Source organism: Schistosoma mansoni, chromosome W (genome assembly GCF_000237925.1).
Source record: "Schistosoma mansoni strain Puerto Rico chromosome W, complete genome".
Classification (NCBI taxonomy): Eukaryota; Metazoa; Platyhelminthes; class Trematoda; order Strigeidida; family Schistosomatidae; genus Schistosoma; species Schistosoma mansoni.
Window position 1 is genome coordinate 59,255,541 of NC_031502.1, and position 12,176 is coordinate 59,267,716.

The 12,176-nt window shown below is 34.9% G+C and overlaps 1 protein-coding gene across 1 annotated transcript; it reads right to left on the minus strand.

Moving 5' to 3' along the window:
• Window positions 1–8,298: 8,298 nt before the first annotated feature.
• Window positions 8,299–10,141, minus strand: Smp_163700 (hypothetical protein). The gene is made up of 2 exons (XM_018790334.1): window positions 9,888–10,141; window positions 8,299–8,670 (listed from the first exon to the last, which is right to left on the minus strand). Exon 2 carries the CDS (start codon window positions 8,659–8,661, stop codon window positions 8,395–8,397), a length of 267 nt encoding a protein of 88 aa, XP_018655688.1. The 5' UTR covers window positions 8,662–8,670; window positions 9,888–10,141; the 3' UTR covers window positions 8,299–8,394.
• Window positions 10,142–12,176: the final 2,035 nt, after the last annotated feature.

The window sequence follows — 12,176 nt, forward strand, 5'->3', positions numbered from 1 at the left end:
TTCCGATCTCCTGCATCTCAGAGTTGATGTTCACTCTGGGACTTAAGCACAAGTAAGTGGCTATCAGGACTCAGTAGCTAAGTGAATAACCTCATGGCGTTTGATGCGAACGGTACTGGGTTCGAGACCCAGAGTGAACGTCAACTCTGAGATGCAGGTACATCGAGCTGACGAGTCCCAAGTAGGATGAAACGCGCGTCAATCTGGATTCCACTGTTAGCTACTGTCTATCTTTGCTTATGACTGAAATTATTGCAAATAATTTAATTTTTAAAACTTTCAAATAGGTAAATTAAATTGAATAATTACTAAGGAATAAAAGATAATGAGCAGAATGAATGTTTAGTTTTACAAATAGTTACATTTTGAAATGCTATGGGGAAAACATGAACCTATTGATTAACAATAACTATGAGGGTTGTATGAAATAATATTTGCTTTGTGTATTAATCCTCGTTTCTTACATAATTGTATTCACATGCTTCATGATCTTTCCTGTCCATTCGTATCTATTATATAGTACGTTTCGAAAAAGATCCTGAAATTTGTACATCATACATTATATTCAGTATCATTATTGAAGTAACTCTACTTGAATTAATACTGACAAACTATTCTAAGTGAAGATTTGTAACCTTGGAAATGTATAAAATTATCATTGACGAAATATGATCAATAATAATACAAGATGATAGTACTAACTTATTACGAAGTAGTTGATTGTGATAAAAATTTAGATTTATATCATTTAATTAACACTTATTCATTTCAGAAGGGGTTTTCGGAGATTTCAGTATTTTCATAATTGAAAGAGTGAGTCAATTGAAGCTAGACCACCAAGGAAAAACCTGGAAGCACTGGACGGCCGTTTCGTCCTGTTGTGGGACTTCTCAGCAGTGCGCACCCATGATCTGGCCTCGCGAGATACGAACCCAGGACCTACCAGTCTCCCGCCAGAACACTTAACCTATAGACCACTGAGCTGGCATCCCATGGTGTTAATGTCTAACTTTAACCAATTCACTGAATTCTGTTTCAGAAAAACGAAACCTATATGCTGATGATGAGTTGTTCAAATCATCAGTAGAAACATTTACAAATGATCAGTACATATCTCAAAACTGATTGGTTTGATGTAAATTACTAATAAAAATCGTTAAGTATTAAGTCCCATTGCTAAAGTCTATAAAGTATGTTTTACAGAATAAATGTCTTTCGGAATATCTTTAGAAATTCTTATCAAATGTAATTATATTTTCAGAATGGGTTTTGTAGAGATTTTAGTAATTTCATAGTTGAAGTCATTAATCAATTGAAGCTAGACCACAATGGAAAACCTGGAACCATCCAACGGTGTTAATGTCTAACTATCAAAATGACTATAATATCCACAAAACCCCTTCTGATATTAATCAACATATGCTCACTAGTGACTGGCTCCATGAGGTATTTCCTGGAGTTCTAATGAGAAGCAATGACTGGTGGAGTTCAAACGGGTCTGTTGTGAGATATTAACTCACTGAAGGCACTGGTGTATGTGGTTCAATTTCGTGGATCGGTTGAAGTTAGACATTAACACCGTTGGATACCGGCTCAGTGGTCTAGTGGTTAAAATGCTCGCGCGCGGAACTGATAGGTCCTGAGTTCGGATTTCGCGAGGCGGGATCGTGGATGAGCACTGCTGAAGAGTTTCATAATAGGACGATACGGCCGTCAAGTATATACATTACTTGAAATATTGCGAATCTAATTATCCAGAATATATGCTAACTGATAACTCAGAATTTATGTTTGTTGTTACCTAAACTTCTTCGTATAGCTTTTATAAGAGTAGAATAAAAATGATATTTCTTTGTAACCATGAATATATGAGTTTGATTCATACAGTCCTAACACATTTCAATATGTATATCATACAAATAGTCCCATGTTTTCATATGGATTTAAAACACTGGCTATCAAATTTTCCCGACTGCCTGTTGAATTTTAATGTGTTTAGGTAACATACCTATCAGTTAATTTACCGTAATTTACTGAGATCCGTATACTGATACATCAGGAAATTATTCAACTTTACTTCAATATTTGTGGTCAGGCACTTGGTAATTTCACTTTTTTGTTCTAAAGTCTTTATTATTAAAAAAAAATGTTTGGTGTTGTACGCATCATAATTGTATGGAAAAATATAAAGCTCGTATTGCCTCAAATGTTTCATGCATGACCATTTATGGTCTTATCTTTTCAGTAGGTCTTGATGCTTTGAACAATAGGAATATTACACTATACAGTTGACATTTATTTATACTGTGTTTCTTTTGTTAAAAGTGATCCTATGTCTTGTACTCTTACTGTACTTACTGTACTCTTCTAACCTCTTTGATTAGAAAATACGGTTATCAAATTGGTCAACAGACTTAACACTACTATTCTTTTTATAGTCTGAAATCGAATTTTATTCAGTAAACTTTCAGTATCTTAAGTGTTAAATCACATAAAAATAAGCTTCAAAACTAGAAATCCTTCTTAAATAAACCTTAGATACTCGATGCTTTGTATAATTATGTCCTATTTGTGAAAATACTTCAAGATGAATGATATAAAATGGGATTTTTTGAAAGAAATGAAAAAAGATAGAAAACAATCACAGCTTGTCATCTTCTACTTAAGATTGTATTATATGTAACTAAATAAGTTTTATTATTTAACTGTGGAAAATCTGGAACTCAAAACAACTGTCTGTCAACCAACACCAAGATCAGAATTTTCAATACAAATGTCAAGACAGTTCTACTGTATGGGGCGGAAACCTGGCGAACAACGAAGGACACCACCCAAAAGATATAGGTGTTTGTTAACAGTTGTCTACGCAAGATACTTCGGATCGGTTGGCCAGACACTATCAGCAACATTCTACTTTGGGAGAGAACAAACCAGATTTCAGTGGAAGAAAGAAATCAGGAAGTAGCGCTGGAAGTGGATAGGACACACATTGAGAAAAGCAGACAACTGAGTCACAAAGGAAGCCCTCACATGGAATTCTGAAGGTCAATGAAGAAGAGGAAGACCAAAGAACACATTACGCCCAGAAATGGAGACAGATATGAGAAGAATGAACAAGAATTGGATAGAGCTAGGAAGGAAGTGATAGGACAGAGTGGGTTGGAGGATGCTGGTCGGTGGCCTATGCTCCATTGGGAGTAACAGACGTAAGTAGGTAAGTAAAATAAGTTTTATTTGACAAATTAGGTGATTTTTATGTTCAGGTTCTAGGTATAAACACTGGTGACTGCCTTCATCATCACGTCAATGTTTTATAAGAATGCTAATCAAAGAAATGAAACTGTAACTTATATAAACCATCAAATTTATTTCATTTAACTAATAAGTTTCATGTTATTCCATCTTATCTCAACAAAGTTCAGGCAGTGTCGAGCCACCTAGACTAGTGGCCACATTGCGACTTGATCTATAGCATTCGATCAGCATTAAGACGGACTTGGCACCCATGACATTGACCACCACCCAGTGATCAATCAATTGTGATTACATCTCAGTCCTACCAGAGGACGGGATCGAATCCATCAGGGAGCACCAGTTCCCACAAGATTGCAGGTAATCCTTGCTGATGAGTGCCAAGTAGCACGAAACCCGGGTCCAGCGTTTCCTGTTGACCACCTCCAACCACCATGTCATTTCAAAGATTTTATTTCCATGAATTATTTTCAAATTTTAATTGATGAAATAGTATTAGACAATAAATTATTAAGATGAATCTATTCAACAAAATGGTATTAAAGTAGGCTAACGTATGATGGATGATACATCCATTCTATTTTAAAATCATCTTACTATAGCAACTATTCTACAACCAATCTCGATTATATAAGAACTTTCGTTTAAATTAGAGCGAATAGTTTCAAAGTATTTGGGCGCCCAGTTGATGTAAGGCATTAAATAGGAATAATATATTTGGTTAAGTCCTTTTCTTAACTTACACAACAGACACTCTTACTTGAACAGTAATAATTTGCATATTTCTTTGTACTGTTATAATTACTATAGCACATGATAGACTCTAGCTAAAATGTTAATTTCTAAAATTTCACTCGATGATTCATTCTCCTCCCCATGTATATATGTACTCAAATCCTATTATTAGCCTTTGTTTTACCTTGCTGTATTCCTTATTCCATTTCACTATAAATTTGACTTTGTATTTACTCACATACATACATATTCGTCATTCTGCTTCAAATTCACTTGATGTACTTATAGCTTTGGAATCTAATCTATCTGCTAATAAACTGTAGTTACCGCTTCTCTTTGCATTTCTGATTTTAAACACCATTGAGTTTTATATATAATCACGGTCATCGAGGTGACTGATTAACAACGCAAAACCATTACATTCCATTGTAAAATTATATAAGATACATTGTATAATTTAAGATAGTTATAATTAATTTAAGAATGTAAAACTATGTTGTTTAATTGAGATCAGTTAAAGTAAACATAGTTCTTGGTAATTGACAATTTAAATGTACTTTTAAATATGGTACCATTTTGTTTCTAGAATGTTCTTTTTTGTATTTTTTTTTTCTAAAATACTTGTTTTGTTTATAAAGTTTAAAAATGATATTGATCAATTAATTTAGTTGCTATGTTTACTTTTTGTTGTTAAATTATAATGTTTACCTAGATAAAGTAACTAAAAAAAACTATAATTAAAAATTTTGCTGGTTTTTTTTTCTGCGTTTAGCAAAAAAAAAGAAAGAATGTACTTGCAAAAGAGAAATTTAACTTATTTTGTTTTTTGTTATGTTCTTGAAAGTATCATATGTCATGCATATTTCTCAACAACAACAAAAAAACATTTTAGAATTGAAGATGTTATCTTATATGATTTGAAATGTTCATAATAATAACGTATTATAAGCAAAGATGGATAGTGGGTAGCAGTGGAATCCAGATTAACGAGCGTTTCGTCCTATTTGGGACTCGTCAGCTGTATGTACCTGCATCTCAGAGTTGATGTTCACTCTGTGACTTGAACCCAGTATCTTTCGCTTTAAACACCATCGCGTTATCCACTCAGCTACTGAGTCCTGATAGCCACTTCCTTGTGCAATGGAGTGAAGTTGAAATTTACTTAGTATTGTTTGTTTGGATCTTCCCATCGATGTTTTTAGGACTGCAACTGGTCAGTCTATAATTTAGACTATATCGAGGCAAAACGCACAGTATGCACATATGCCAATTAGAGACTGACCAGTTGCAGTCTTAAAAACATCAATGGGGAAGATCCAAACAAACAATACTAAGTAAATAATGTATTATAGTTGGATAATTGAACATAAGATAACCTAATCTACTATCGAATCTCTATTGTTTTTACAAAAGTATAAAACGTGGAAGCACTTGACGGCCGTTTCGTCCTTCTGATAATAATAATAATCATATACTCACTAGTGACTGACTTCGAGAGGTAAATCCAGGAGTTCTAGTGAGAAACAGTGGAGTTCAAACCAGATCTGGTGTGATATAGGAACTCACTGAAGACAATTGGCGAATAGTTGCTCAACTTCGTGGATTGGTTGGAGTTAGACATTAACACCATCGGATGTGGCTCATGGTCTGTCGGTTTAGTGATCTGGCGCGAGACTGGTAGGTCCTGGGTTCGAATCTCGCGAGGCGAGGTCGTGGATGCGCACTACTGAGGAGTCCCATAATAGGACGAAACGGCCGTCCAGTGATTCCAGGTTTCCATTGGTGGTCTAGCTTCAATTAACTTATGCTTTCAACTATGAAAAAACTAAATCTCCACAAAAACCACTTCTGATAAAAGTATAAAACCCCAGAAATGTAAGTAATTGTAAAGATAGCTTGTTGGCAAACTTAAGGAAGCCTCAAGAAGCCCAGAAAGAGCTGAAGATATTCCATCCAATCACTGCTTCCCTATTGTATGAATAAGAAGGATCCTCTATGTGCCTATTAGCTGTCCGAGATGATGATATGCTTTCAGTCAAAAACTATAAATACATGAAATTTTTGTACTATATTTGACACTGTGTTGGGAATAACATTCCTACTTCCTAGTCTTCTGTCTTCTCTCTTGAGACGTTGAGGGTTCGATAGTTCAAGTAGTCAAGTAGTACGTGGCATAGCAAGAATCAAAGCTCTAGATATAACAGTAATAAGTTAATTATGTTACGTTCAGGTCAAAGAAAGTGGTTAGAATGGAAAAAACAACGGACATATTCAGATTTAGAACACTTTTATTTTAGCGAAATGAGTTATGTGTCATTCTATTTTGCAAGTTTCAGTTTAAAATATTTGAGCTTGTATTTATCCATTGAACTATTTAAACTTTCTACAACTTGAGCTGTACTTACTTACTTACTTACGCCTGTTACTCCAAATGGAGCATAGGCCGCCGACCAGCATTCTCCAAACCAACTTGAGCTGTACAGAAGTATTATTGTTGATGTATTTTTTGAAGATAAATAAACTTTTTAGTCGTTTAGACTTTTCATCATAAAAGTCAAATTTGTAATTTTCTTCTTATTCTGAAAGATTACAACTTATTATGAATCAGTGTGAAGTATTGTTCAAAGAGGAAGTAATCTCGATAGTGTAATAGGAAGATGAAGATTATCAGAACTATGTGATAGATTAGCACAATACATTTCGAACAATCTGATTACACATAGCATACATGTTAAGATCATTTATATATAAAAATAAAATGGTCAACGAGACAGATCAAACGTAAGCCATGACAAATAAAAGTAAAGTACACAAAAACAATGTGATAACTACCCTGGATAATAAATCAGTATTACTAGGGTAGGTTAAGGATAAGAAGAAATTGTTTTTAAACACATAAAGGGGTTTTAGTTTCTGTATAACCAAGCCTTCAATAAACTTTAGTATACACCCTTCTACACTTTTGTACAACACCATAAAAGTCAAGTTAAGATCAATCTTATGACCTTTTCCCCATGGCACAAGCAGGTAGCCATCAGGACTCAGTAGCTATGTGGATAACGTGATGGCGTTTGAAGCGAACGGTACTGCGTTCGAATCCCAGAGTGAAAATCAACTCTGAGATGAAGGTACATCCACCTGACGAGTCTTAAATAGGATGAAACGCGCGTCAATCTGAATTTCACTGTTAGACACTATCCATCTTTGCTTGTAATGCTTGTGACTTCAGACAAAATCGAGGCGATACGCACAGGATGCACATATGCCAATAAGAGACTGGTCGTCTGCAGTGTTAAATAACAATATATATATATATATATATACAGCACTCCTAAAATTGAACAACATATGGAACTCAAAAAAAACTGTCAACAAATATTAACGTCACAATGTTCAATACGAACGTCAAGACAGTTAGTTCTACTGCACGGAGCTGAAATTCGGACAACTACCACAGCCATCATCAAAGTGTTACAAGTATTTATAAACAGTTGCCTGCTCAAGATACTCAATACAAGTTGACCAGATACCATCACCAAGAGCCTACTGTGGGAGAAAACAAACTAACTTCTATCTGAACAAAAAATTAGGAAAAGACGTTGGAAGTAGATAGGACACACAGTGAATAAATCATCAAACTGCATCACGAGGCAAGCGCTAACTTGGAATCCTGAAGGAAAGTGGAAAAGAAGAAGACCAAAGAACACGCTGTGTTGGGCATTGGAAGCAGACATCAAAGGGCTGAGTAACAACTAAAGACAACTGTAAAATATTGTCCAGGACAGAGTTGGATTGTGATCCAAAGTATTAAATGTCAACTCAGTCATCACGAGTTCTTAGTATCTTCACTTTGATTGTTCATTGAGTTGTAGCCGAGTATTGCTGAAGTATCATATATTCAGATTACTAGACTGTAGTCCTTGATTTTCAATGACTATTCAATTACAACTGATCGCTAAATCTAAACTATTTTTTGATATACAGTTGAAATCATGAGTTAATTGTAGCTAGACCACCATCGAAAACCTGAAAGCACTGAACGGTTGCTCAAACATAGTGGATTGGTTGAAGTTAGACATTAACACCGTTGGATACCGGCTCAGTGGTCTATCGATTAAGTGCTCTGGCGCGAGAATGATAGGTCCTGGGATCAAATCTCACGAGTGCGGGATTGTGGATGTGCACTGCTAAGGAGTCCCACTATAGGACGAAACGGTCGTCCAGTGCTTCCAGGTTTTCCATGATGGTCTAGCTTCAATTGACTCATGATTTCAACTATGAAAATACTGAAATTTCCACAAAACCCCTTCTGATCTAAAAACATAATTGGAAAGGATTTATTAGCAAATAAAATCATAAAAAAACATTTTCACATTTAATGGTTTCATACTGTAATGTATCATTATTTTAATGGGTAATTCTATTCATATTACTCCTTAGTTTACTTTTAAGATTAGTTTCATTAATCATTATAGAAAAGTACACTAATGCAATATTGAATACTAAGAATATTGTTTTAAGGAAATCATATTCTTTAATGGAATCTCTTTCAAATAATGTTGATAATGATAATGATGAACATAAGATTACAATGAACATTTGCATTGAACCAAGTACATAATCTTCTACTTCTACTTCAACATCATGACCACCTTGAAGTGTTTGAACTGTCATGATTGTAAACTAAAATTTGTAAAAAAAAAAACAAAAACAAAAACTAACTGTTCGTATTTAGTTGTATAGTTTACTGTTGTTTTAATAATAGAAAATTATTAGAATCAGATTTACAAAGTTAAGCTGGATTTTATCGTGGATTGATAACCAAAGCCCATTAGTCTTATCCTAGTTTGAAGGTTTACAGTAGTATCTTCTTCAGTGGTCAAGTTTAGAATGTTTAGATTTTATGGCATGTTTACTAACTTTACATTGCCCCCAAATGCCCTGGTACGGCTGAGAGTTGGGAGAGTCCGCTCTCCCTCTCCAAATGCTGTCACATGGCCATGTGTAATATAGCCCCTGTCAGGGAAGTCCTACTCACTGCCTTCTCGTGGTGGGGGTGTTCTTTATGAAATTAAGAGGATGAAAAGCGAATGTCCAATGCTTTAACCGGGTTGGTGGATATAGAGAGTCCACCAAGGGGAGTTGGAAAACCCTGATTCCAAACCAATGGTGCACATGGGCTCCAGTAATCTGAGGGAACAAATGGCGTATGAACCAATTGTTGGTCACCGCCTACCATGGGACTGCATCTCCCCACGATGCTCTACTGCCTTGTGGGTTAGACCTCTAGGTCAAAGGCTCCGGGTGTGGCCCCTTAAGAAAACCACCAGCTTCAGTATGGGCACCTAGTCAGTATCACAGCCCTCACAAAAATCTCATTTGATCTGTGTGGCGTATATATATCTGGTGCCTCCTTGTACCAATATTTATGTGTATAAATAAATAAAATAACTTTACATTGTCGAAAGTGAACATTCAGATGAAATACAAGTTTTTATTATCATAGTTGAAATCATGAGTCAATTGAAGCTAGACCAACATGAAAAACCTGGAAGTACTGGATGGTCGTTTCGTCCTATTGTGGGACTCCTCAGCAGTGCGCACACACGATCCCGCACTCGCGAGATTCGAACGCAGGACTAGAAGTGACATCAGTACAAAGTTGACGGAATACTTGTTTTTTTTTAAACTTAATTCCTTTACGAAGTGGATCGTAATGAATTCATCCACTTCTGATATCACCCAAAACAATACTTCAATCTGAAACTTTCACTCAGTATTAAAAGCATCCATTTTAGCTAAATGTTGACATTCAAGGTAATTTTGTATAGTATAATCAAAATGTGAAACTTTCGAATTCATTTCTTGTTTTACACCAAAAATATTGGAAGATTTCATACCTTCTCAAAGGATGTCCACCTTTCATAAGTGTATAATTATCCATTAATTTTCCACAATTATTACGTAATAAAAACATAAAAATTGATAAGCAAAGATGGACAGTGGTTAGTAGTGGAATCCAGATTACCGAGCTTTTCGTCCTATTTGGGACTCGTCAATTAGATGTACCTGCATCTCGGAGTTGATATTCACTCTGGGACTCGAACTCAGTAACGTTTGCTTCAAACACCATCGCATTATACACTCAGCTACTGAGTCCTGATAGCCACAAACAATACTGAATAAAAATTGATGTTTCCTCCTTCAAAACAATTACAATTTGTTATCAGGACTATTTCTGAAGGAATAATCATAGATCAAAGTATGTTTTTGACAAGGTTCCGCTTTCTGAGCTAGAAGATTTGGTCGTTGAGCTTCCATTTTTACTCATCTATCTGAATTACAAATCTTCTTCATTATATCAAGATGCGTCCATTGTTGCTCAAAAATCTACGACTTTCACTCAGATAAAGTATATTGAAAATCCCCCCTCAAAGTAATTTAGCACACATAAAAAGAACTGATTTATTTAAGTAAATATACTGATCGACAACGCTCTATTTTTTTAGAAAATATTTAGAAAATATCAGATAATTCCATTTCTTTAAACCCAATTACTACATCACAGCTCTTCCTACTTTCACTATACATTGACCACTGTACTTTAATCAAAATTAAGTAGTATGATACGATTCTGAACTATTCAAATTCACTAAACTAATCAGAAATTTTCAGAAGGGGTTTTGTGAAGATTTTTGTAATTTTGTAGAGTTGAGATCATAATTCAATTGAAGCTAGACCATTATGGAAAACCTGAAAGCACTAGAATGCCGTTTCGTCCTACTATGGGAATTTTCAGCAGTGCGCGTCCACAACCTCGCCTCGCGTGATTCGAACCCAGGACCTATCAGTCTCGCGCCAGAGCACTTAACCGATGTACCATTGAGCCGGTATCCAACGTGGTAATGTCTAACTTTTTTAGTTACGAAAAAGTCATTTAAATTGGTTTAAATGATAACTTAAAAAGTGAACAGTTAAATGCTATTAATTTGTATAAGTTTGAAAATTGATATGGTCCTGAATACTGTATATCAAAATGTAAACTGTGTTCTTTGAGAGCATACTTTTCAGTCAATCTATCCCTGACCTTATGACTTTCTGTCCATTTCTGTAGAACTTAAATACTGACAAGCATACTTACATATTTCACTGTACTTCACTTGATAAAGTGATTCTTTGTCATTTATCAAATTGCATATTAAGAATATGTACAAGACTGAATGTGATTTCATTTGATAACTACTTTCATAATGAAATGGTAACTAGATATAATGACTGTTAATACAAAGTCGTCATCCTGATTATGTATCGAATTACTATTACTACTACCATTTAAAAGATTTAGATAACGTTAATCAGATAATTAGAGAAAACATGTTGTCATTGAGATAAATGTCGATAGTTTGTAGAAAGGTATTCTTGTAGTTGAAATCATGAGTTAATTGGAGTCAGACTACCATGGAAGCATTGGACGGCCGTTTCGTCCTATTGTGGGACTCCTCTTAGGACGAAACGGTCGTCCAGTACTTCCAGGTTTTTCATGGTGGTCTGGCTCCAATTGACTCATGATTTCAACTATAAAATTACTAAAATCTGCACAAAAGCCCCTTCCGATAATAAAGGTATTTGTTGAAATTCCTTGAAAATCATTAACATAGGAGTTTGGTGGTAATTTCTGTTCATATAGGGGGTTTTGTAAAATAAACACTAACGATTATCCTACGACAAATTTCTTTAGCTCAACAATATCTAGACACGAAAAGTTTGTTTCTTTCAAGAACATTTAATGAAATAAACATGTTATGCTCTTTAATCTCCAGTACCAAGAGAATGCCACAAATCAGATTTCAATGTCAGTTGTGGTTGAAATGTTTTGTCCTAATAAAAAAATGTTTTTTAGTGTGAAATTACCAGAAACAATTGACACTGCGTGCCACAAGTTCTAGTCAAACAACAAATATTAGTTACGTCCAAGTCACTGATATCTCATGCTATCGAATGCGAGCGAGAATGAAACACAAATCCAAGGATTCCTGTTTATTAATACAATTGAAAATCATAAGCATCATATTTCTTTTTCTAGTCTTACATGTGTGGTCGATTCGCGAATATACTATAAAAACTATATAGAATGACTGCAACTAAACATTAAATTGAAGGCAAAGATGGATAGTGGCTAGCAGTGGAAT